The 26,790-nt window shown below is 36.8% G+C and overlaps 1 protein-coding gene across 16 annotated transcripts in view; it reads left to right on the forward strand.

Moving 5' to 3' along the window:
* Positions 1-23,273, forward strand: part of PPP6R3 (protein phosphatase 6 regulatory subunit 3) — a 50,015-nt gene extending 26,742 nt beyond the window's left edge. For 5 of the 16 annotated variants that reach the window (XM_030274069.4, XM_030274068.4, XM_072929838.1 and 2 more), the window contains 15 exons: positions 739-891; positions 2,826-2,975; positions 3,467-3,531; positions 5,955-6,070; positions 6,453-6,538; positions 7,738-7,824; positions 9,408-9,505; positions 11,406-11,460; positions 12,179-12,309; positions 12,938-13,056; positions 14,380-14,533; positions 15,357-15,463; positions 16,401-16,551; positions 19,748-19,870; positions 21,806-23,273. In XM_030274069.4, the coding sequence (XP_030129929.1) occupies positions 739-891; positions 2,826-2,975; positions 3,467-3,531; positions 5,955-6,070; positions 6,453-6,538; positions 7,738-7,824; positions 9,408-9,505; positions 11,406-11,460; positions 12,179-12,309; positions 12,938-13,056; positions 14,380-14,533; positions 15,357-15,463; positions 16,401-16,551; positions 19,748-19,870; positions 21,806-21,857 (1,647 nt within the window). In that variant the 3' untranslated portion in view covers positions 21,858-23,273. Of the gene's footprint in view, positions 1-738; positions 892-2,825; positions 2,976-3,466; positions 3,532-5,954; positions 6,071-6,452; positions 6,539-7,737; positions 7,825-9,407; positions 9,506-11,405; positions 11,461-12,178; positions 12,310-12,937; positions 13,057-14,379; positions 14,534-15,356; positions 15,464-16,400; positions 16,552-18,792; positions 18,963-19,404; positions 19,423-19,747; positions 19,871-21,805 lie in introns of those variants that run through there. The other 11 variants (XM_030274077.4, XM_030274065.4, XM_030274067.4 and 8 more) reach the window with 4 other exon arrangements.
* The last annotated feature ends 3,517 nt before the right edge of the window (positions 23,274-26,790 follow it).

The raw sequence follows: 26,790 nt of genomic DNA on the forward strand, positions 1-26,790 counted from the left end.
TTGTTTGGAGCTTTGGAATGGCCCACCTTAGGCTTGTGCAATTCTCTTGACTTTCCCAGGGCCTGAGTAGGTTAGCTCCATGACACATCTCTGCACCCTAGGCATGTTAAATTCCTTGGGCTTTTTAACTGGTTAATAAACTTACCTCTGTCATGCTCTTGTCAAAGATAAAGAAAGGTATAAATAGGGGGGTTTACCTCTGATCCATTTTCACATTTTTACTGGCAGAATGTCAGTTGGAGCACTGCACCCTGGACTGGGTGCTACAGATTTTAACAGAAAAATGAATGTGAAATTGTTTTTAAATATATGATGTTAGGGTTGCTGAGGAATTATAATATGTCTAACTGTCCACCTAATTGTTAATGTACATTGTAGTAATGTAGAATATAGCTGGATTGAATGAGAATTATTTCTGAGGAACTATCTCGTAATTCCTGTCAATGTTGAGTAGACTTAATCTGCTTTGAGATCCTGTCTGTAGTTAGCAATCACTTTTTTACCAAGTTGTGGCTTTCATGTGACTTATTTTAGTGGTTCCTTTCTGTGGAATTAAAATAAGCTACAGTATTTGGAATTAAAATTAGGGTTTTTTTGTAGGATGAAGGTAAGACAGTTGCTCAAGGACTAAATGTATCTATTTTTAAGCACTACTCAGTTATTGTATGTAGAAATGATAAGCTGAATTTTTACAAGATATTTTTATGGGTTTATGTATTTAACTTTTTTCTTTTTCAGAAAAGCGTCATGAAGACAACCTGGGGTGTACTGGATCCACCTGTAGGAAACACACGTTTAAATGTGATTAGATTAATATCTAGCCTTCTACAGACAAATACAAGCAGTGTGAATCAGGAGCTTATAGAACTTAACAGCATAGGAGTCATACTGGTAAGAACTTTATGCTGTCTTTTTTTTTGGATTCCTGTTGAGATATTGTCTGCTTTTTCTGACTCTGCAGATAATTTTCCAGTCTAACTTATTTTCCAGCCTAACTTTTCAACACCTTTGTACTGTTCTGTCTGTTGTGGTTTAAGAACTTTTAATACTGGATTTTATTGTTACTCTGAGGAAGCGTTCTCTTCTGACTGCTTGAATAGTTTTTGCTTGCTACGCCTTCATAAATACATGAAGTGGTTTTCTTAATAAGCTTATTTTCAACTGGATGTTCTTGAATTTTCAGCCATGTTCAAGGCTTCATTGCTATTTAATTTTTTCCCTAAGTTTTCCCTCAAAGCCCCTTTTTCTCACTTAATATATGGCCTATGGAATGGTATCTCAGCAGTGTCCTGTAAAGGAGCAGTTATTCTTGATAGCTTGTACTCCTTCAAACTTCAAAGCTAGATGGTGTACAACAAACTCAGTTACCTAACTCATTGCTCTTTGCTGATGTGAACATGTACTTTGAGTACTTCCTAACTCATCCTTCCACTATAGCAGATGTATTTTGTGTTTCGGTCCACCCAAGAAATCCAAATGCTGTTTGATTAAAAAATAGCTTGAAATAATATAGAACTTAAGTTAGTTACTGAATAACAATATGTAAACTTCTAAGTTGGCAGTTGCAAGCTTAAAGTGTAAATACCTTCTCTTCCCTGATTTTAGTCCAAATCCCCTTTTTCCTGTGTGTGATAATTAACAGCGCTTTTGAAATGTTTTAATACCAAATTTTATTCACTATTGGGTTTGCAGACAGGTACTAACTTTTATACAAACAGCTGACTTCACTGTAGCTGCAGTTTTTCCTAGATCCACTGTCTAAGGGAGCATACACACTATGAATGCTTGCATATTCTTGTAAATAGATTATTTTGTGAACTATGTTCAGTGAGGTTTGAACACACTTTTCTGTTGCAGGTTTTACATAAGAAAAAAGTAATTGTAGCCATGGAAACCTCAGTGCTTCATGCTGTTTGCTGAAACAGCACGTTTTACTGAGCAGACTTGACTTCAGAAAAGTTATGGGCAAATGTCATTAGTTTAGGAGGACTGAAGATAGATTGAAGACTTTTAGCTGTACTTTGAATGAGACTAAAATTGTTCAATACTGTTCTAATCACTGCACATATTTCCAGAACTCACTACATTTTACCAGTGACAGCAGTCATTTGAATTTTGCACTGAGCAGCTTAAATAGGCTTGACAAAAGTCTTACTTGTGTTTAAGAGGAAGAATGTGGAGAAACAGGAACTTAACTAAATGGAAGCTGTTTATTGTATTTCAACCTCAGTATTTGTCTTGTACTTCGTTAATAATGTTAAACAGCTGCTGGATTATCTGAGGTATTGGATGATGGGTTTGGAACAGGTAGATACAATTTCCTAAGGAATCTCACTGAAGTGAGGAGCACATTTATAGAAGGGTATTAGAGATACTAGGAAGTTAAGTGAACTCAAAAAAGTCAAGGACTTCTAAGGTCATAAATAACCCTTCTGACGGTGGGACTTTCTGGGCTGCAGCTGGCAGAAGAAATCTAAGTAGGGAACATTACTTCTCCCTGTCTTCATAGTCTGAAAGTGCATTACTTGTGACCGCTGCAATAAATCCAGTTAGTTGCATTCTTGTTCTGATCCAGTATAGTATTCCTTGCATTCAGAAAATGGCAAGTATTTGTGACCCAGAAAACTAGCAAAAGTTACTGGTTTTGTGGGTCACAAATTTTCTCTTGTAGAAAATTTGTATTTTTCTCTTGTAGAAAAATACTTGGTATAAAACTTTAGATTTCTTCCATTGTAGTCATTCGAATGATTAGGTAGGTGAGACTGTTGGTTATGTTTAATGAAAAAATCTTGGTTTGTGTAAACCTTGGTGAATTTGTTTTTCAGGACATGTTTTTTAAGTATACATGGAATAACTTTTTGCATACTCAAGTAGAAATCTGTATTGCATTGATTCTTGCAAGTCCTCTTGAAAACACGGAAAATGGCACAATTACAGATCAGGATTCCAATGGGGACAATCTCTTACTGAAACATGTAAGTTGTGTTTTGTGAATCTCTTGAATTTTCCTGTTTTCATGCAGTTAATTTTACTTAAAATATACCCCTTTCTACTTAATGTATAGAATGAAAAAGAATGTCTTTCTGGTTTTACTTAAAATGTTAGTTCAGGGTGTTAAACCTGAAACTGCCGTAGGGTAGATTTTTTCTTGTTGCTCCAAAGTGAGCGTGAAGAGCTGCAAGTATTTCTTTTCCCTCAAGTTCTTCCTACTTCTAAGGCTTAAAATTGCTATTTCGGTAGCTTTATGCTACTCCAACAACTCAGCACTTAGAAAGCAGAGTAGAATTAATACAGGTTTAGCTTTTAGGTTTCTGGTTGTGATCTGACTGCTGGACTTTCAACCCTTTAATGAAAGTATATATCCTGAACATGAAATTAATAGTCTTGCAGACTTTAGTATCAACTGTAAAATGCATAAATAGTGTTCCATTTTACTGCTACTAAGCATATTTTGCTTTTTTGACAGCTCTTCCTTAAGTGCCAATTAATAGAAAGAATACTTGAAGCATGGGAGATGAATGAGAAGAAACAGTGAGTAATTAGTTTTCTCATTCCTTGCAATTGTTTAAATCAGACTTGAGTTGTGAAATGAACGTGTTAACCAATTCTGAAGTGATCTAGCCAGTTCTAAAATCACTTGTATGTTAATATTTGGGTTAAATCTTTCTCTTGTACTTCTTGGTAGCATTCTTTTTCCTGTGGCCATTTGGGAGTACAAGAATTGTCATTCTTGCTATGTACAAGATATTACTATGATCTTAAAGGTTTACCCATGTTTTAGTGAAATATAAGCATAGTGTAAGTTTTGAGGGGACAGGAGATACTTTTCCCCAGTAAGCAGTTGGGAATTACTTGTGAACACATCGAATCCCATCACGTACTGGGGAGTATCAGACTCCTAAATAGTAAAAGCTAATTCCTCAGCAATAGAATACCTTTTAAAATTATGTGTTTGAAAGAAGGTAAGCTTCAAGTAGATCATATGGTCTGAAACTGTTTTTGCAGCAGGAGAAAAAATCCTCAGTTGTCACCTGAGGTGGTAAAATGTTCTCACGAAGGTCAAATAATTTTACCTCTGGAGGTACTGAACAGTAAATGTTAGTTCTGACCTGTCAGAGCACTGAATTGACTAGCTGGGGTAGTGGTGCTGGTTCCATGGAATGTTGAGACATTTCCACTCCCCAAAGCATTCATATCTGAAGTGAATCAGATAGTAAATATATGGTTAATGTAACTGGCCTGGAAATAAGGATGGTGAAGGGGAGTGGGGGGGGGGGGGAGGGGGGTAATAGAAAAAGGAATGTATTAAATTTAACTGTAGAAAACATGCTCTCCTGAATGTCTTCCTTTTTATATATATTCTCCTGAGGTTATAGAGAATTGCCAACTTCACTGGCAATTAGCTTCTCAAAGGAGAGAAGTATGAAAAGTTTTCTCTGTAATTCCAACCTAAAACTTAAGTTTTACTTGGATAAGACTGTCATTGATCTAGTGCTTACCATATGAATGATTTAATTAAATATTTAGTCTCACATTTGGGGATACTAATGAAGAAAATAGTGTGTCAAATCTTAGATAGTGCTTTTATCTGGAAACAGACTTGTAATGAATTCACTCCTTTATCCAGTTTTGTAGAGGTGTGGCTCCAGCTGTAAAAGATAAATGTTTAAGGGTACTTTTAGCTTGGCTGTTTCAGGAAATGGGTATTGTTTTAGTCCTTTTGTATTCTGTCACTTAATGTTATTTCAAGCAGCTTCAGAAGCTTAAGGGTTACCGCATTCTGCTGGTAAAAATCTGACAGTAAAAGTTGTTTGGTTCGTTTGGATTAATAAACATTTTCTAACAAAAGATACAGTTGTATTTCAGACTTTCTGTCAAGTCAGTCTGGTTCGTTAAATAGAAGCACGCTGTGTCATATCCTGTATTAGAAACTATAACCTTTGCTGTTATCATGTGCTGCTTATTTTGAATGTGCTTGTTACCTAAGCAAGCTGTAAACACTATGGTAGCTTATTCATGATATCTTGCATAGACATAACGTAATTTTAGTTACCTCATATGTTAGATGATGATGGTGGAAAATAACATAATGTGATCTGTGTTTGTGTAACATAAGGTACTTCATGAGCTGCTGCCATTTTACAAAGATATCAGTCATGGGAGGTTTGTCTAGCTGGGTGAGGGTTTTTTGTTTAAAACACAAAACCTTGAATTGATGCAACAAAAGTTTGGTTGGCTTGCAGCCAAATGTTGGAGACTCAATTCAAGCAGGACCTCTCATGATTGCTATTTGGTCAGATTTAGAATGGTTCCAACTGGCTGTAGGTGCTCAGAGCACTACTCTAACATCTAGTAATTCCTGTTCTTGCAGGGCAGTTCCATGTGAAATATTTAAATGGCTTTGTAATTTTAGCTTTGGTAAGCATGTAAATGTTGTTCCTAAATTTCAGGAAAGCAATGACCCTAACATGAATGGGTATGCTACATGTAGTGCTAAGAGGCCCTGAAATACTAAAGCATACTTAAGAATGCTTTTCCCTTTTGTTCATGGGTTGAAATTCTGAGGGAATATTTGGTGTTTTGGGGTTTTGCAAAATACTGTCAGCAATAGGAATTTCCTAAAAACACTGGATCAGTTGCTAATTCTGTCATTATTTTGCTAATGCTATGCATTTTGCTTCCTGCACATACACAAAAGCAGTACAAACTCTTGTACATCCTTCTTGGTATTTTATGTGCTTGTTAAGTCTTCTCAACTGGCTCAGTCAAGTCAAACCAGTTGATACCTTAAATTCTTAAGTATTTTTGTGAACCTGTGGTTTTAGGATGCAACTCCCACTTAAGAACCCCAGTTCATTGTCTTGTGTACCATCCTGACTCTGACAGTGTACTACAACAACATACGGTATCAGAGTTGCTCTGAGTGCAGCAGATGAACTCTTGGTTTCTTACAGGGCTGAAGGAGGAAGGAGGCACGGCTACATGGGTCACCTGACAAGGATAGCAAACTGCATTGTGCACAGTACAGATAAGGGGCCAAACAGCACACTAGTCCAGCAGCTCATCAAAGGTATTAATTCATGGTCCTAACTTTATCTTCAGGGCTTTCATTATCAAATGCTGCGGATATTAAGCAAACTTAAATTAGAAGGCAGCAGTTGGATTAAAGAAGAAAATAACTGGATTACTTCTGAAATATCCAATTTAAAGCAGTCATCCTTAAATAAATGCTTAAGTATTTTCATTTCAAACAGTGTTAAAACTCCCTGAAATAGAAATGCTGACCTGCTTAATTTGGACTTGTTTGCTAGATGAAGTTACATTTATGGATTTTGGAGGATGTGTATTTTCTTACCAGTATTTTTGGTAGAGCAGAAGAAAACTCTTGAAAATTAAGTGATGCTTCATTGTTTATAGTTTTAATTGGCTTGGTGTTTTGTTTCCTGTGGTAGAGCTTCCAGAGGAGGTGAGAGAGCGATGGGAAACATTCTGCACAAGCTCTTTAGGAGAAACCAACAAGAGGAATACAGTGGATCTGGTAAGTAGTGATGATAAGGTATGAAGATTGCTGCTGCTTTACTTGGACAGTTTCTTTTTGTCAGCAGCACTGTCAGTCTTCCAAAACCCAGTGTTCTTTTAAGGAGTCCCTCTAGTTGCTGAGTTACGGAACTGATAATTATTTAGTTTACTTTTCAGTGAAAGCCATATAGTTAATATTTGTGCAGGCATAATGTAGATGATCAGCTTGTAATAACTAACTGGCTCATTACCTAGTGTAGCTAATCCCAGGCAATCTGAAAGGAGGAGGATTTCTTTACCTCTTTGAGGTCGTGTTCTTGAAAACTCCAGTCTGCTTGAGAGTACAAACTAAAAGTGCAGGTGCCGGTGTTGGTTGCTTTCTCTACAGGATGTAAATGACCCAGTACAGGCTTAACACAAGACTGCTACCTGCATTCCACTGCCTGTGTTTCTGACCTTGCTTAAGTAACTTTGCTTACTGTTGTGCACCTGCCACATTTCTTCTGCATGCAGTTGTAGTGATTAGGCTTTTGGAAAAAGACTTAACTCAAGTAGAAGTGGTTTGTGTAATCACGTTAGTAATACAGTCTAAGAGTAATCACTTGGAGACTTTAATAAGCAGAGGCAGTTTCCAATGTCAGCAGACCAATTTGTGAATCTTATTTTACCAGACTTCTTCAGGAATGTGTGCTTTGCTTGTGGCTTCATTAACTTCTGCTAGTCTTCTGTAATTTGGACTACAGTTAATTGTTGAATTTGCTATTTCAACATAAATATTAACTGGAGCATGATGTTAACAGGTGTCGATAGAAGCAATAAGATATTCATCTGAAATAAGGTGCAAGTTGTGAACAGGTCCAGAAGATGTACTTAAGGCATTTTTTCTTGAGCCTGTGAATGCAAAGAAGTGTGTAGGGCTTGCAGATGAATGTTATTTTTCCGCTTGGTAGAAACTATGTCTTGGTCAAGGCCAAAAGATGGATCATGCAAAGAGGAAGAATTTTTAGCTCATAAAATATGGCACCAATTGGTTCTTCAGATACATAATCGTGTGCTTGGAGGTACTTGATGTAGTAACAGTAAAACTTAATTGAAAACTTATCTCCAAACTCCTCAGTTTTCAGTAGGATAGAGACAAAAAGCATTTAAACAATTTCTTTTATCTGAAATAAACAAATACATTATCTACTATGCCAATGACCCAATTTATTTGTCTAGGTTACTACCTGCCACATTCATTCTTCCAGTGATGATGAAATAGACTTTAAAGAAACTGGCTTTTCACAGGATTCTTCTTTGCAGCAGGTGAGTTGAATTCTTTTAACAGCTTAAGTTGCTCTTTCTGTAAAAGTAAATTAAATAATTTTTTAAAAAGCAGTGGAACTTTTATTTCCTCTCACAAGCAAATATAAATCTAGAAAGTTTAAAATCTAGGCATGTGTGCATGCACACAACTGTGTCTTACCGGACTCATAAGCATCTCTTTGAATTCTTTTGCTGCTAGTGAAGGAATGGGAGCCTTGTGGCACAAGATTTTGCCAGTAGATCACTTAGATGGAATCAGATGCTTTACATGCGTTATTTGCTGGGGTTACTAACCAAAATCTTTCAGATCACACTAACAACTGTGTCGTAACTATCTAATCTAATATTTGCTTTGGTATTTTATGCATTTTCTATAGTTTTTATAATAATTGCCTGTCTAAGTTTGAATTGTGGGTGGTGGCTCAATCTTAAAGAATCTGATGCGTTTTTATCTGATTAAGTACCTTTGTACCTATAAGGTGCACCTGTATAAAAACTTTATAAGTTGGGTGCTATCTTTAGCAGCTTTAGTGAGAAAGTAAGATCTTCTAATATCTCTGTGCTTTTCATGCATCCCCTTAGTGACCTGCTGTGCCTAGGCAATCCCAGCAGTTCCAGGTAGTTAATCTGGAGAAATGCAGATGGTCCAGTGCTGCTTCTTTCAAGTTTGTCTTGCTGTATACCTCCTCCTTTTATATATATTTTCTTTTTCCTTCAATTTTCATAATGCCTTGAACTGAAGTTGGGGTTTTTTGATCGTTCTTTTGTTTTCTTTCCATATTCACTTTGTTCAACTTTACCACCATACTGTGTCCCCTCAGCTACCTGGGCAAGAAACCAAGAGTTGACATGACAGCTTTATTTCCTAGAATATCTTAGTGTTGGCTGACTTTACACATGGAAATAATACTATTAAAAATCCCTAGAGGATGTATAGTAATTTATAATTTAATGATAGTCCTGAGAAATAAGATTCAAAAGCTGTTGTTAGGGATAGATGATGCCCACATGTACCTTAGTGTATATACCGATCTGCTGGCAGTTGACACTCATCTTTATTTAAAAAACCAGCACAGTTGTGTCAGTGACACTGCACTGAGATGAAAAATGTTCAATGGTTTCATTCTTCTAATATTTAATAGATGCTGCTGGTGTGTGTACCTGAGACTGATTTTGCTAGTGATATCTGCATAATAAATATGCAGCTGTGCTTTAGTATCTAAATATAGTTTACTTTTCTGGTTCTTACTATTTACAATTTCATGCTATTTTGAGCAAAGACAGCTTTTTCTTTTCTATATTGTTGTTTCTCTGCTTCTTTGGGATGCATTTGGAAAAGTGACGGTTAATGTTAACAGCGTTAACTTTATTGAAAGTTGTTAGATTGGCTTTCAAGTCAGTAAATGTAAGTAGGATTGTAGTTGATACTACCTTTCAAAATTCAGAGGTTAAGACAAATCCTTTTCTTGTCCTTTTATGTTTAGTTTAGATAGACTTTTATTTATTTGAAGCAAAATGGGCAAATAGATTTTAGAGTATTAGTAGAATCATTATATCACTGTCGTTGGTCCTGGGGTTGCCAGGCCTTTTCTGATTATCAGATGCAACAAATGACGTCCAATTTTATTGACCAGTTTGGCTTCAACGATGAGAAGTTTGCTGATCAAGATGACATTGGCAAGTGAGTATAATATTACACTGAATTTGGCTATAGCCGTGTGAGTTTTCTTTCTGACTCTGTTTTTGGCTGTGGTTTTGCTGGTGATAAGCATTTACTGATATGAAGCAGTTGTCAATTAGTCCTGTCTTTTTGTGCCATTTGTGTGCATTGATAGAAGCCTCCCTGAACAGAGGGAAGCAGCAGCTTCTCTTCTTTTTCTAATCTTCTGGTTGTGCCAATGTTGAGAGCACTGTGTTGTGAACAAAAAACTGAAGTGTAACTCTGCTTTTTAACAGACAGCTATGGCTCTCTGTTGACCTGACATTGTTTGGGTCACTTTAACTTTCTCTCTGTTTCAAAGTGGGTTTTTTTCCCCTGCTGATGACCAGATGAATACTCTGCTTCTGAGTTTCCCTGGAAAGGATGACAGGAACAACATGTCTCTGAGTGTACTTTTCTGTAGGGGAGAGTAAGAAAGGGCATTGTAAATCTACCTTTGTTTATAACGTTGAGGCAGTTAAGACTGATTTCTACAGATAGTCTTAGGTGAAAGATGAGGAAATGAGAATAGTCTTGGTCAGATTAAAAAACTCCAAACTAGACAAAAGCCAGCACACAACAAAAAACACCCCTCAGAAAAGCTAGTATCTTTGTAAGTAAATGGATGCAGTAAAGGGAAAAGGGAAGAATAGGAGTTCCTGCAAATGTTAAAGTTCATCATTGTTTTTATAAGATTTCATGGCTTGGGATGGCAGAACATGCAGATAGGAATAAAAAGCATTACTTTAGGATGGTTTTTAGAAGGGTGTTTTTATAATAATCTCAATGCTTTTCTATAAGTGTTTAGTAAGTGATGTCTGGCTGAAGCTTGTGTCTTACATCCAAGAAGCATTGCTGCTTTTTTGCACCACAGAACCTGCCGAGATTAGAGATTAAGATATGATGGTAGAGGAAGTAACACAGGATACTCCCTAACTTTGTTAGAAGCAGATGGATTTTGGGAAGGATAGGACTTGGAATTCCTTTAAGTTCATGCCTTTGGAAGTCTCTTGTCTTGGTAGAAAGAAGCTGACTACTTACCTAAAGAGGTCTCAAGACTTGTGACAGGTACACTGATGATGTACTCATGAGTTGAATTAAGCTGTAGGTGAAGTTACTTTAAAGTTATGCCTTCTGTGCAAGAATCAATTGCACTCTTAAGTTACCTGCATAACATCCTGCAGTAATACAGTCACACTAGCAACTTAGGTTACTTTTTCCCTGCTTCATAAGGCTATGAATATTAGAGGAGGAGTAATGTGTGCTCTGCTGAATGCACTCATGGCTACACAATGAATATATGAACTCTTCTGATATGTAAGGATGTGTCAAGCCTAATATATGGTGTTATGTTTGGGAAAATATTTCAGTTATTGGTTAAAAAAATATTTGTAGGGTTCTTTTTTTCAGAAACAGAACTTGATACTATTTTTCATTTTGTTCCTTCCTGTTGAAAAGGTCCTTTAATAGAAGAGTGAAATCAGTTAAAATATATAAGAAATGCAGATGCAGATATTTGCAGGATTTTGAGGTATATCATGGTAGACCATTGTCAGGTTAGGCATTCTTTAGGCCTAGGTTTTCTCCAGTGCATAGCACTACAGTACTTGAGATTTGGGTATATAATTTCAGTTATGGTTGTTGCATACACCTAACTGTAGATGGCAATGTTCCGTGTTTTTGTTAAAAATCTTTAACAGTTAAAAAAAAATCACAGGAATGCCAGGTCTCCTTGGTGTGTAATTTTGAGTGTTTTGTGTTGGAGACTGTCTTTTATCTTCTATTTTTAGATTATTAGAATATAAGAAACCAAACAGAAATTAAATGTCTTCAGGTCACAATAGAAAGTCCTTTTAAATTGAATAAATTTCTTTTTTTCTAGTGTTTCTTTTGATCGGGTTTCAGACATCAACTTTACCCTCAATACAAATGAAAGTGTAAGTATCAGTTCCAGTATTATCAGAAAAAATACTGTCTTTTAAGCTTTGGCATGACCTCAGAGCTTTGGTAGTGGTTACATTTACTTCTTTTACACGGAAACCATTGGGAAACAGTTACCCTGCCTTATTCCCGTATCATGAGGTTTGCTAATTGGAAGACACTATTGTTCTTTCTGATCAGTATTAAGAATTGCTTCTAAGAATCAGTATTAGAATTCTTAAGAATCAGTGTTAGAATTGCTTCTAATTTGTGTAACTGGGTTTAAGAATGGGCTTAGCTCCAATTTGTGCATGTTGCACACTTGTGTTTTATGATAAGAAGCTTTAAATACTCAGTGAGATTGTAGTGACTAGAAAGTCAGGACAGAGTCTCTGAACCTCAATATTATTCGTTGGTTGAACTAAAATGACTCCCCAGTACAGAAAACAAAGCTGGAGTACTTTGTGCCCTGGTTTTCTGGAAAGCTTCTTTGGGGTCACTCCCACATCCCATTTTTAAACATGATGGAAGCTCCTAAGTGTTCTTTGGTCCCCTCGGCTTGTTAGTAGCCAAGTAAAACAAGCAGCACTGTGTATTTTCTTGACAAGCTTTAAATTAAGACATTCTGGATTTCTGCTGCTTTTAGAGAAATGCTGAAGGTTCCCTTCAGATTAGTCATGTATTACCAAGATGTTTACTAATGTAATATGGATTTTATACTTTTTCTGTATTTAGGGCAATATAGCCCTGTTTGAGGCATGCTGTAAGGAACGGATACAGCAGTTCGATGATGGTGGCTCTGATGAAGAAGACATCTGGGAAGAAAAACATATTGCATTTGCACCAGAGTCCCAGAGGCGTTCCAGGTGAGAAGGGTGTTTCTCATCCAAATAGCAGTGTAGTGAGCCTGCAGTAATATACCCGTCCTCTGTTCAGTCTGTCTCTTAGTACAGACTGTCTAGCTTAACTAGGTATTTCCATTCTGTGGAGAAGTGAGTGGAAATGTGGCTCTAGTGCTTTGTTTTCCAGTCATAATTTGCAGAAGAGGCACTTCGGGTTTTGTAGCTTGTTGGTTTTGGTTTTTTTTTCCCTGCTGTGTATTCTTTCCTTCTGCTTTTAAACTGGCCTTACTGTCCTTGCTTTGGACAAGGCAGCCTAGCTCCACACTTCTATTAGACCTTGCTGTCCTCACAGTACCAGTATGGCTGTGAACAAAGGAAAATGCATTGAGTGGAAAGAGCATCTAGTCCCCACAAATCAGGGCTGTGCATCCTCCCTCAATATCTGCTGAAAACCTCTTCATTGATCAAGTGAAAAATCTTAAACCTTGTTTCTTTGAGAGAGAAATGAGGGGAGAATACTAACAGCTAAAATTTATACCTCAAGTATTCTGTCAGAAATGTAATTCTCTCTAGCCTGAAACTCTGCAGTATTTCATTGTGCCCAGGGTGTTGTACTAAAACCAGAATGTGAACTCTCTCTTTGTATTTGAAGTTCGGGCAGTACAGACAGTGAAGAAAGTACAGATTCTGAAGAAGAGGACGGAACTAAACAAGACTTGTTCGAATCCCACACCAATACAGAGGACAAAATGGAAGTAGACTTAAGTGAACGTACGTAGCTTTTTCCCCTGGTGCTTTGGGTTATAGGAAATTGATAGATCTAGTAGCCTGATTTTATAGGACTTTTCTTGTTGACTGGTTTTGTTCCAACTGTCTTAGTCTTTCTCCCTTGCCACAGAGCATGCACATACTGGGAAGTTTGAATTCCTTACCTGTCTTAAATTACTTAGTCTTTCTAAAGTTCATGTTTCTACTCTTGAAGAGTTAAAAAAAGGAGGAGTAGTCAGAAAGGGGAGGATAAAATGCTGGTTTATAAATATTGAGTGCCTACAAAAACCTGATATGTTACTATCCAAACCCAAAATATTATATTTTTACTGGAAGCCTTTCAGACCGGCTTTTCTTCTAACAGTGCTCTTTTAGAAGACTTCCTACAGAAGCTCAGGGAAATTGCATTGTTCTGGTTTCAAATGTGAGTGAAAGGTATACATCAGGCGACTCTTCTGTGGAATCTTAACTGATGTAATAGGTTGAAACGTTTTCACATTCAAGTCAGACTAAACTGGCTTTTGTTAAACTGGCAATGTCTGTAGGTAAAATTCCTGTGTTTATCTAGACTGTAAGGAATTAAATTAGCAGGAAAAGTTAAGGGTTTTCTTTTCTTTTGTCAGATTGGTGTCGTTGGCATCTGTGTGTCAAACAAGTTTTGATCCATGTGGGTCTCCTCCCATATCTGCCTGGGTTGGAATTTCTAATTGCTAGTCAGAGCTTCCTTTTCAGCCTGTTTTTTTGTATGTAAGTGTTAATGAAAAACATGTTTCCCTTGGGTAGGTGAAGTATTTTGAGTTGACCTATCCTAAATTCTATGGTATTCACAGTTGCTCCCAAATATAAAATATCAATAAATATTTTAAGTTGTAAAAAGGCTTAAACTTTTCTGATACTTAGCAGTGGTGTTCGTGCATGAGAAATTATTTGAAGAAAAGGGATAAAACTTTTGTGATTTTCATTATTGTAGAAATTAGTTTGAAAAATGGTAACAAATATTGAGATTAATTTCAAGGATAAAGCAGGATTGTACTTGTGATTTAATGTTTTATTAGTTTTGTTCTTCAGATAAACTTTTTTTTTTTTTTAGCGGAGTACTCTGAATTACTGATCTTAAAATTCTGCCTTACTAGCAGAATTTTCCTTTTAGGGAATACATTAATTTTTTAACAGATGTACAGGAATTTTCTGCATGTGCTTTCAAGTCTAGCTATGAATCTTGCTTCTCTTTATGAAATGTACATAGAGGCAATCAGTATTAGGCATATGTGCACTCGTGTTCTTCATAGAAGTTTTTTCCTAATGACCCTGGTGATGGTTTTTCAGCACCTAATTGGTCAGCAAACTTTGATGTACCCATGGAGACTGCACATGGTGCCAGTCTGGATTCTGTTGGCTCTGCTGTGTGGAGTGCTGAAGCATCTGTGCCAGCTAAAGAAACTGGCTGGGCTTCCTTTTCTGACTTCACATCCTCTTTAAGGTAAGAATGTCAGTTATGCAGGGTGAGCTTGGTTTTCTGGGGGTGTCCATCTCCACACAAGCCTGTGTTGCTGGTGTATGTAAAGTGTCTGAATAGTGCTGTGTGTTCCAACAGCATGTGTCTGTATGATCTCCCTTTCCAGGATGGGTGGGTACTAGTGTTTTGGGTTTTTTTAAATTTCATATTGTTATGCAGCTGTGATAACTAGGTTAAGTAGTTCTGCATGATTTTGAGAGCACACAAGATAATGCTGTTCTTTTTTGGATTGGATGCTACATTCTGCTGAAGTCTTGTGTATATACCTAATTAAATAGATGTTAATTTTGAGTTGGCAAATACTGACAGTCAAGAACTAATTCCTTCTCGTACTGAAAGACTGCTTTTATAAATTCGGCTTTTGACTTTCTGTCTGAGCATTAAAACAGGTCAGATATATGAAAAAATATAGAAGTCTGGATAGAGAGCTATCAAATTGGAAAAATGCATTCAGCAAAACCGTTAAAAATATTTCGAACACTGCAAGGAGCTGGTGATACCTGTATTCCTTAGTTACTAGTGGAGATGTCCACTAGTAATTGTAATGCAACAAAATCACGTGAAAATAAGATTACCATGAAACACCCTCAGCTCAGTTCTGGTGCATTTTGCATTACTTGGCTTCTATTTAGCATGTCTTTCCAGCACTCTTAGAACAAACTTGCTTAATTCAGTTTCAGTATAGCTCTCTAGGCCTTACAGCTCTTGTAGAGAATTAATACTGTTTTAAGAACACTTCATTTTGCTATTCAGAAATGTTTCTAAAGTTTTTTTATTCTACTTGAAGCTCAAAAGACTCCTTGAGAAGTAATTCTCCTGTGGAAATGGAAACAAACACAGATCCAGGTGATCCCTTGAGTGCAAATGCAACTACTCTTACAACACAGCTAGAGAGTAAGTAAACTGCACTGCAGTTCTAAATGCAAATGGCTTGATCATACGAGTTGTACGTAAGAAAAATCTCCATGAACTTTAAAATTTTAGGTTTAGACTCCTCTCTGGCTCTGCTGCTGTTCTGACAAGTATTAAAAGTGACTTTTCAAAGAATTTATAAACTATTTAAATAGTTTCCAATTTAAAACAAGAGCTGGTGTTACTGATCCCTCTAAAAAGTTTGCACATTATGAACATAAAAGCATTACAAAGAAACAAAGTTTGTAAGTTCATTCTGTTAGAGGATCTTCTCACTTGTGTCAGCCCTTAGCTCAGCTGATGCCCAAAAAGAATGATAGCCTCCAGTCTTGACCTGTGTGGCAATAGGCCAGTAGCCTCAATGTGTTCAAATTTCTCCTTCCTGCTCATGCCTCTTTCTAAAGCTGCCTTCAGTAAGTATGCCCAAATTGTTTGTTCTATGTGTATGAGCTGGTAAAAGGGCAATAATATTTTAATGAGCTTTTTTTTGTATCTATTATTACTAGAGAGAGCAAGAAGTGCAGGTGAGAAGTCCAGGCACCCTGGACATCCCAAAGATTTGTCAGTACTAGGAAGCTTAAAGTCAAATTTGTACTGTGTAAACATGTCGTGAATTTTACTGTACAGAAAAATAATTTGTCACCTACCAAGGCTTTTTTTAGGCAAAATTGTTGCAGTAACCATTGTCTGTCAAAATGAAAAAAGCTACACATTGTGGCTTTTTCTTAAGCCATCTGTAAGTAATACTCATGTTCTCTATGTGGCACTTGCAGAAAGTGCCACATACATTCTCTGTAAGAAAGAATTCAAGAAGTGTGCAAAACTGCAAAAATACTGTTCTTGATATATTTATGTGCTTGCACATGGAATAGAAACACAACCAGTCATATGCTAAATTGCTTCTATTTCTGCTTGCCAGCCCCAGGAAGTGTTGCTATGGAGGCCAGCTCAGATGGAGAGGATGATGTGGAAAATTCAGACAAGGTAACTGAGACAGTCATGAATGGCAGCATGAAGGAGACACTGAGCCTAACTGTAGATGCTAAAACTGAAACCGCTGTTTTCAAAAGGTAAGAATGCTTATTTATTGTCTTCCCACCATGTAAATAGAACACTGTTGAATGAACACTGTGTCATCAAAGAGAGTTTAAGTGATAATTCCTGAGGCTTTACTAGAAACCTTTCGAAGTAATGGCTTTGAAATTTGACTTATAGTTAGTTACTATAACATGCGACTTTACTTATCAAGCCTTGGTTTCAGTGCAAGGTTATTAGCAGAGGACTACCTCAGCTTTTGTCCCTGCTGCACATTATTGTGCATTATTCATGTACAATTCTTTTAACATTGCACATCAAAACTAAGCTTTTAAAATTTTGCACAGAATTCTTAGGCTTAGATTGGAATTTCACTCTTCTTATCTAGGAGGATTGAAACAGAAATTGAAGGCCATCCAGGCACTGCTTTTCAGTGTAGCTCATCAGACACTTGGGTTGATCACTGTTGGTGGTATGCACGATGGTGTTAAATCTAGGTGGCACGTGGAATTCTAGAATAACTGGAAGAACAACTTTGTAATTTTGCTGTCTTCTGATACAAAGATTCAGGAATAAGTGTCTTACAGCATGGTTAAATTGTATATTATATGTATATCAACACTGCAGTCCTTTTATGAGAATAAATCACATTTCAGTGTTGTCTACTCCATTCCATCTACTAAGATATTGTGATCTCATATTTAATGATCAAGTGCATTTTGTTTAGTATCAAATATTTATATAGGGAAACAGAGGCTACAAACAGTATGACATGCAAAAATTTTTCCTTCACTGAAGTTGATATGTCCTGGCTCCACCTTGATGTTAACAAATTGGAACACACCACTAGAGCATTTTGACATGCAGCCCTCTTGTTCTTCTAGAATAACTTCCTAGTATCTGTCCCTATTCCAGCTTTAAATACTAAAAAGAAATTGTCAGTATGTCTTGTAAATTGCTTAAAGAAATCAACCCCGAGTCGATTCCAGTATAAGAAACTTTTCCAGTGTTACTCCTTACACTCCCTGTTTAAATTAATTTACTTCATTAGGAGAGGTGGTAGGACATAATTCCTGAACTATCCAAAATGGAAGACCTTGAAAACCAGTTTTCTGTCACTCTTGCTTCCATCCTTTTGGTTATCTGAGTGACTGAACTTCTGATGGTTTTTCAGCACAGAGGAGGGGAAATTTGTGACTGCACAGTGCTTCTAAATAAAGTGGCATTGATACAGGAATAAACCACAGCACTTCAGAGAGGTGTTGGGACTCCGTGCAGATTGATGTCACATGAAGCCATCCATAGTGCATTGTTGATTTAGCAAATTATGTGTCTGCTCTCCAGTTTGTCTTTTGCACAATTCTTTTACATGGTCTTCACTCTTAGATGTTCACAAATTTGGTTTAGTTATCCATGGTGTCTTTAAACTTCTCCTTCAACTAGTTTAGCTCACATACACTTTCAAGTTGTGTGACTTGTGATACTGGTGCAAAAACTAACATGAGACGGCAGTATCTGGTGACAATTCCTGCCTCCCTTCATGGAACTGTAGTTAAAAGGACATAGAGGTGCAAAGGGAGGCAATACCATAGAATTGCCCCAGTCAGAAGGGACCTTGAAAGTTCATCCAGTCCAATCTTTTCTGGGAAGTGGAGCCCAGATGAGATTACCAGGCACTCTGGCCTATTGTATATTGAAAATTTTTCAGATCTTGATTTGGAAGGGAAATGTCAAAGAAGCATACAAGGAGGCTCAAAGATGAGGTCTTACATGTAGAGACTATTCTACTCTGATAGACGTGTGCAGCTTCATAGTGAATCAGTGCTCAAATGGCATTTTTAAAGCCAGCTTACAGGGAAAAGGTCTAAATTAAGGGACAGTTAGAGTAGTGAGGGGATGTCCTACTATGGCCTTTCCTTTTGAAAGGAAGGATGCTTCCAGACTTCAGCTTTATCTTGATTTCTGTCAATAGAAAATTGATGGTGTTGAAGTCAATATTGAGGGGATTTATAAGCACGGTAGTTAATTTGTGAAAAGCTGCAAAGGACAAAAATGTGATTTCCGAACTTAGTTCAGAATGGAGAACAAGTATGAAGAATGCCAGCAGAGACTGCCTCTTTAAAAAATAAAACAACCTAGGACATCACTTTTGATTGTGATGGTGACAAGTATTTTATTTGGAAGAAATGTGGAGAGTATCAAGGCAAATGAGATGGGGAGCTTAGATGGGGAAAACTTGATGAGAGATTGCAATGCAAAAGACAGTATTTTTGCAGGCTCTGCAGGATAGAAGGAGAAAAGAGAAGGATTCATTGAAATTTAAAGGATCCATGGAAAGGAGAACTGTGAGAATAGGAAGAAAACCAGCAGAGGAGATTGGCACTTCTTGAATAAATAGATTTGTTGCTACAGAGGTATAAGATTGATGTTTGTCTACTTCAGAGCTACTTTATAACTATCTCTTGCAGGTATATATGCTCAAATTTGTATTTTAGTTCACTCATAATGGTGTGATTGAGATGGAAGAGGGTGGAATAGAGAGGCAGAACAGTTTGGGTTTAGAGGCAAACCAGAAGATTTGTTCACTAATGACTTTTGAGGCTGCCAGATTACATGGTACTGTCTTACATAGTGTGAATGTACAGCTTTTTCACTGAACTTTGTTTTTGTCTGCAAGAGGAAATTGATGAAATAGATTGGGCTGTAGTCTTTGTACCCCATAAACTGTACATAGCTGTGGAGTTACTAGGGAGTTTATTATGTAAGATAGTGATGAGTTAATGATTTTGCTGGTATGTTTCATGGACAGACTTTATTAATGCCGGTTTCTGAGGGAATCTTGAATTTCTTTTATACTTTCTTCCATTTTTGCATACTTCTGGCTTCAGAGTGTTGAAATCCTATCGGTATGTATAGTAAAGGTTCATGATTATTATCACTTCAGGCATCATATACATTCCTTTTTTCTTTCCTGATCCTATATGCAATCACTGTGTTTCCTGCCCTTTTATCCGGTCACGTTTTAATGGGTGTAAACACCAATGCATCATTAGGTGTTTGTAAAGTTGAGAGCCATGTGCTTGATCTTCATATTACAATCATAACTTAAAATCCATTTGCATGTGAAATATGGACCCGTCTCACTTTTCTCCTGTTGCCTGAAATTCCCTATAAATAAACTTCAAAGTTAAATACATTAAATAATCACTTGCTTTTGTTTTGTTTTTTAAGTGAGGAAGGAAAATTGACTACCTCGCAGGATCCTTCTTGTAAATATGTAGTAGAAGAGAATACAGAGGTTGCAGAAGAGGTTTCTTCAGGTCTTCAGCCTACCAACAGCAGTCCAGAGCAGAGGTAACTGCAATCAAGGATGCTTTCACTTCTCTAAATAGCAGTTCATGTGCTTTTCTAACAGGATTGATCTAAAGAGGCTGAATTTAGCTCAGTCTAAAAATGTGCTTGATTTTATTAAAGTCTTAGAAGTTGAATTTTGAGTTGTTTCTAAGACTCTTGAGACATCAAAGGTGTATTTTTCTTGCAGGAAGTTGTAAATATCCCCATTCTGTTCTGTGACGATGTTACCAAGTTAGAATAGTGAACTGATGCACAGAACTCTACTGCGTGTTCTGATTGTACTCTAGATAGATTACAGAGATGTGTGTTTGACAAATTTAGATTCTGATTTTTAAGACTTGTTTATAAACCAGTATTTAACTAGCTCCTTTCTTCTAACTTCCTGCTTTGCATAAATCTCAAACTTGATTAAGAAGCGGATTCTAATCAGAAAAAACAACCCTGTATACATAAAGTGGGAGACCCAAAACCTCTTTCACAGTGTCTCCTAGAGATGCTGTCTTTATCAAGACAATAATATTTTTTAAACATTGCTAAGCATTATATTGTAGGTACTACGTAATTATCTTCTGGGTAAAGATGCTCATCCGAACCAACAGAGGGTTCTCAGAGCTATCAGTTGTCTAGGTTGCCTTTAGGTTGTGGGAAATCTCAGGGAACTCCTTTCACTGAATCCTGCTGGCTTCAGCAAAGCTCAGAATTTTCTATAAAGGTGGCTGTTGCAGTAGATCCTCATAAGCACAGGATAAATACCAAGATAAACCTAATGGTGCCTTTGGGGCTCCATGTATGTATGACTAGTGGAAGGAATCCCCTAGGTAGGTCTCTGGCTGGTGGCTAGCAGGAGTAATCTCTGCTAGGAGCCCTGCTCTCATAGACTTTTTTCCAGTTAATAAGTGAGTGATGGTTGTGCAGACTGTCACACTTCCTGTCCATGCAACATTTGTTTCTTACCTTCCAGATTTCTCTACAAAGTGTTTGCTTTTGTCTAGTGCTGTCTGTCTTTTCTCTAATGTTTACATATGTTTTTTAAAAAGTGTTTTTAGAGCTTAGCAGCCAGAGACTTAGCTAGGGGGCTTCTGCTGGTCATGTGCATGTAGAGCACGGACCCCAGAGTGGCTTCTCTGTGATGTCCACCATCAGAGAACAGGAGTTACAGGTAACTTTCCTCATCTGTAGTTTCAAGCAGTATTTGCATTCTTTTAGACAATCTTCAGATGTATTCCACAGACTTGCACTGAATGGAAGTTGAGATTTTTTTGCCTCTGTTGCTTGCATATTTTTAATGTCCTCATGCATTGGTTTGATCTCTTTGTGCCGGTCCAGAGCAATTGAGCCCATGTTTACAATAAACTTTTATCTAGAAATATATATACCGTTACTGTTTTCACTCTTGTAGGTTTGCTCTCCATTTTCCTCCATACTTCATGAAAGTTTCATCCTAATGGTCTGACATTCAAAATACTTGTGAAAGGTTCTTTGTAGATTGGATTAATAACAAGCAATTGTTTAAGATGCTGTTTTTTCCTGTTGTCTTAGCTGCTGGCTTTCCAGTGCAACTTTAAATTCTCCTGGTATCTCATTTTGCCTCAGAAAAAGATTTGGATAAGTATCAGAAATGTGCTATTTATTAGTAATTCTCTGAGATACCACATCTCTCACTTATTATGTCAGTTAATGAAGAACACACGTTCTTCAGTGGTGTGCTCAGTTAATTGAATGCTATGCCTAATTAGGAAATAAAGACTCCAGAAATATTGGACTGTAGAAGATAATTGGGATGAGCATGTTATTAGCACATGTTTCCTTCCTTCAGTTCATGGGTTATGCTACACAGGATCTGGGGTTCTTGGTTTTTATTTGCTTTTATTGCACCTACCTGAATTTGTTTTGAATCTTTTTTGTATATTTACATCTCTTTTTTTGGCCTCTTAGGACTGATCAACGCACCCATTTAGGAGAGGCATCTGTTAATGGCCCTGTATGATACGTGATGTCTACTGCCTTGGCTGAAGAGAAAGAACTGACGTCCAGGTGTTTGAGTGTTTCTTAAGGATATCATCTAGACCCTGTTGAAGCCAGTCACTGCTGCACTAATTTCGCAAGGAATCAGGACCAGCAACATTTATATTCTAGATTTTAAGACATTGTACAGAAATTCCTAAGTGTAAAAATATTGCACATTGCGAAATACCAATAATTTTTGCGTATGTTTATATTGTATTGTTCTAAATAATGGGGGGCCTGTGAAATAAGATCCTGCTACCCATGTAATGATGACAGTAGTGTTACTATAGTTAAAATGGCTGTAAGAATAGTTTTATAAAAAAGTGAATACAAAAATCTAATGTATTTGAGACATAACTATTTGACGATTAGTGTGACCAAAGTATTTAGCAGTTTTCTTACATTTTTCACCTTGTAAAAAAGAAAAAGAAAATTCATGTTTTTTCTGAAACTGAAATGCCCTATAAATGTTATTTTGGTTGGTTTAGCTTACAAAAGTGATTTAAATAAGAATTTTTTGGTGTTCAACATTTTACAACAGGTTTTTAAATTGGTAATTGTTTTCTGTATTGTTCTAAACAGATCAAAAAATGTAAGTCTATTGGTAGAGATTTTAAGTATTTATTGCAACAGCTTAGTTGACAAATTGATGTTACTGTAAAGCCATATGTTCTGTTAAGTCTAGTTTGCTTGAAACAATACCTTCCAGGTGAAACACTAGAATATTTGGAGTGCACATGGCTTGTTGTGTTTAAGTGATTCACCTGCCTTTAAACAGTTCACCAAGATTTATTTTAATACCAAGCATTATACAATTGAACATTTCAGAACAATCTGCGTATTTAAAACGCTATAATCCTTTTAGACAAGTCAAGTAAAAGAAATGCTCATGCTGCTAATGTAATTACAGTACCTGCATTTTAAAGTAAATAGTGTTTTTAATACAAATTTTGGCAGCAGAGCATGTTAATTGGTAATTTCACTGTACTGATCTGTGTGAGGCTTTCATTTGTATGTTCTAAACCAGTTTTTTCACAGCTGGTTTGTGTATATATATAGTGATTATGGAGACTAATTCTGTGTAATTTATAATTTTCTATGTCAGTGTAAAATTCCAACAGCCTTCTCAAACAAACAGAAGCAATATACTGTATATTGCCACATTGTCTGGTGAAAGGGTTAAAATACTCCTGCACTTTTAGACGCAAAACCATTTTTGTTTCTGTAATAGTTATACTCATTTATTTTTTACATCATTTGTTTTCCTGACCAGTATTTAAAGCCAAAAGGATATTCTAAACAATGGCCAATGATTTATTTTAGAAGGCGTCCCAAACAACGTGCCTAAACATTACATTGCATACAGAAATAAAAAACCCACATGTATGTCACTGCCCTTATTGCTTTCTCTTTTGCGTTTTTGACAAGGTTCAGTGCACTTGTCCTGGGAAGCTTTTGCAAAGTGGTCAGTTGTGTGAAAATGAAGGGGTAAAACCACAATATCCTAAGTGGAATTGGTAACTATAGTTGCCCTTTTATTTGTACTTTATAAATGATGGAATCCAGTCTGTTTCTAAGTTTTCTTTATCAGTTCAGAATTACTTGCAGATCAGCTTGACCAAAACCATTTTGTTTGTTAGCTTTAAGGTTGGCAGCTGTCCTCTTGTCACTTTGTTCTGTCAGTGCTTCGGAAGCAAAATTGCTCATTTTGATGCATGAATTGGAGTCAAGTAGAAATTCCAAATTCAGGCAAGCAGAAAGTTGGTTTGTGTAAGTTTGATGCTTGTAAGGAGAAAAATTGCGTCCTTTCCAGTGGAATTATTTGTCCCTTGCTAAAAGGTTGATTTATCTAACTCTGTAGCCATAAAAACTGGAGAACACAATAGATGAAATTGAATCTGGGCCCTGTTGTCATTAGTTCAGCAGTCTTGTACTTGTCCTGTTCACAAGCTGTCATATCAGTCCACTGTTTTGAGGAAGTGTAGGGTGTGTTTTACCCACTCACTATTACTTGCACAAGGAATCCGGAACTTGAAAACATTGGAGGTGTGTTTGGGGAGGTCTGTGGGTGGGTGTAAACACACCTCTTCTGCTGTCTCTCATCAACACTGCTGCTGATCTGCTGCTCACAGAGTCTTAAAAAGGTTTGAACATACTGCAAGAATCCTGAATGGCTGTTACCCAGCCCATTTAATCAGATTTGACTTGCATGCTATGGAATTTGAATCTTCTTTAAGAAAAGGTATTTTTATGCATTTGCAGCATGGACTGAAGTCTAATACCTTTGTACAGGTTTGAATTCCTACAGTGTTTTTAGCAGTAATTAGGATGAAATGAGCTTGCTTTGAAAGGCTCCTCCACTGCCACGTTCCACAGTGCTCTTTGAAATGGCTAAAAGCTCAGTCCCTTAAAACTGAGGAATAATGATGTTGATGTCAGTGGCCAGTGGATTTAACCCTTAGGATTTCTCTCGTAAAGGATTTTTACTCAAGCAAGATTATGTTTCAAAAGTGGCTAGACCAGTAATATCCGTAGTAGCTCATTGCCTCTTCCCTTCTGGCAGAGTGGATGAATCAATCATGCCTTCTTGACCAGTGAAACCATTATTTTTAAGTGTAAGCCCCGAATTAATTTTATAGCAAGCTGTCCCATTTAAGTAAAAGCATAAGTCATCGTCTTGACTAACATTGCTGTTAATTCACGGAAAAGATAACAGGATAGTGGAAACAATCTCATTATGTCATTGTACGTGGAATCCCGTGTGACCATGTTCTTGAGTGAAGTCTACATTATTGCACCTATTAAACCTTGTATCTACCTCTTAAAAACAGTGACTTCTGTGTTGTCATCTGCATACTTCTGTGGAAACTCAGTGACATTCATTCTTTGTGTGAAATCCATTGAGACTTGTGAGGAAGATGAGTCAGATTCTACTGTCATTCATTATAAACTTACCTTTCCATTTAAAATTTAAAGCACTAATTTCCTTGTAGATTTTGTTTTCTGGCATACATCTCATACAGTTATATCAGGAAGTGATATAACTGTATATAACTGACTATTAATAGACTTAATCACCTCTGTCTCAGAATAAGTAGTGGTTTCTCTAGTGTAGTGCAAGTGGCTTTGAGTTTCATTATGAAAGAATCTGTATTGTTTTCGAAACCAGGATGGAAAATGGCTGTTATTGTGGCAGCAAAATGTCCTTTATTGGTAAAAGTTTTAACATTTGTATTTTAGCTGCTGCATCTTACTTGCTAGCAAGGTAAGGATTTGTTATCTTCCTGTTCCATTATTGTTTGAGTATGTAAGGTTACAGTGTGGAAGGAGAATAAGGTAATAAGATTTAAATAAAAAATATTCTTACTGTAAAGATAGATGCATTTTTCTGTCTCTTTTAGGTAGGACAGTTCATTATATTTTTTGGATTGGCTCCAACCAGGTTCTATTACTTGTTTCAAATTGTGATTTGCCCTGTGTTTAGTCTTGGTTAATGACTTGGATGTAATCACACTTCTAACGATGTCCAAGGGAAGTCTGTGTACTTCTTACTCTGCTGCCATAAGCTAAAGCACTGAGACCCAAACTTAACCTTGTGTTTTGCTGATAGCATCTTTTAGAATTTCTCTTTTAAATGAGTCTGGGCTTAGCGTTTGCCTGTTTTTTGTTGGAGAGGGGAACTTCTTCTGTATTTGTCTTCTCTTAAGTCACTAAATACTTTGCAAAATGAGGGGAGATTCTCTTTTATCTTTCTGGCCATAGCTTAAATACTGTAATTCTGATTCTTGGGCTTCATTCTGGATTTGAGTATAGTGTGCATCCTTTCTTGTTTTGTATGTTTTAAGTCATGATTCTGAAGACTGTAATTTAGATGATGATTTTCTGTTGTCATACAGCCACCCAGAGTAAGAAAGCTACACCTTGCCTAGCTGTGGTTGTGTAGATTTTGTCACTTGTGTCCTATGAGATATACTGGTTGCCCATTTGCACAGGGAAGTTTTTCTGGTTTTCTCACTGCTTTGATCTGTAGATGATATTCAGGTAGGTAGGTTTTTGATTCTCAAGGACCTAATAGACATTATTTTTTCAGATGAAACCTGGACCTGATCAAGGAATCAGGTCTGCTTTTAGACTCCACTATGTGCCACACTTCTTTCTTACTTGGAAAAGGGTTCTTCGATTCCCCTTCTCTACACCAATTATCTGTCAAAGGTTGTCACAGTTTCACCTTGGGTAATGCACTAGCCTGACTCTTCTGCAAGAGCTCTGAAACGTGACTGCACATGATGCAAATAAAACCTGCTTTTCCTTATACCAAACAGAATTAAGTGTTTGGGAAATCCCTCTGCTATTTTTTCAAATGAAATATAAAAAATGTGACTGTCTTTTACTAATTCTATAAGATGAGATTGCTGAGATAAGCTAAGACTGCTAAAACTCAAGTGACCTTGTTGCTGTTGTTGGGAGTTCTCCAAAGTACTCTTCCTCCTAGATCTTTAATGACACATTTGTTTATGCTCTGTTTGTTAAAATTGGTTGTTTTTCTTTAGTCACTGCTAAACTTACAATTCTGAGATGTGCTTTCATACAAGAAGGGCTCTGCTTCTCATGGAGTGAGCCATGGAGGACTGTGCATATTGACTGACAAGGTAGTAACAAGGAACTGTGAGATATTCGTGGGACTGTGAGGCCCTGTTGTTTCTCTTTAGTCCCTTCAGAATAAAGTAGCTTGAAAAGATAAAAGGGCTGACAAAATGTGTCACTTTTCTTTTTAATGCTTGTACTTTGCTTGTCTAGTTTGAACTACTTCAAAGACAAATCTCTGAACTTGGAAAGTGGTGGGTGACTTCTTGGTAAGTAAATTGTTTCAAGCTTTAGTTACAGCACTATTCATCTGGAATTCATACGTATTT

The sequence above is a fragment of the Taeniopygia guttata genome, chromosome 5 (assembly GCF_048771995.1).
Source record: "Taeniopygia guttata chromosome 5, bTaeGut7.mat, whole genome shotgun sequence".
Classification (NCBI taxonomy): domain Eukaryota; kingdom Metazoa; phylum Chordata; class Aves; order Passeriformes; family Estrildidae; genus Taeniopygia; species Taeniopygia guttata.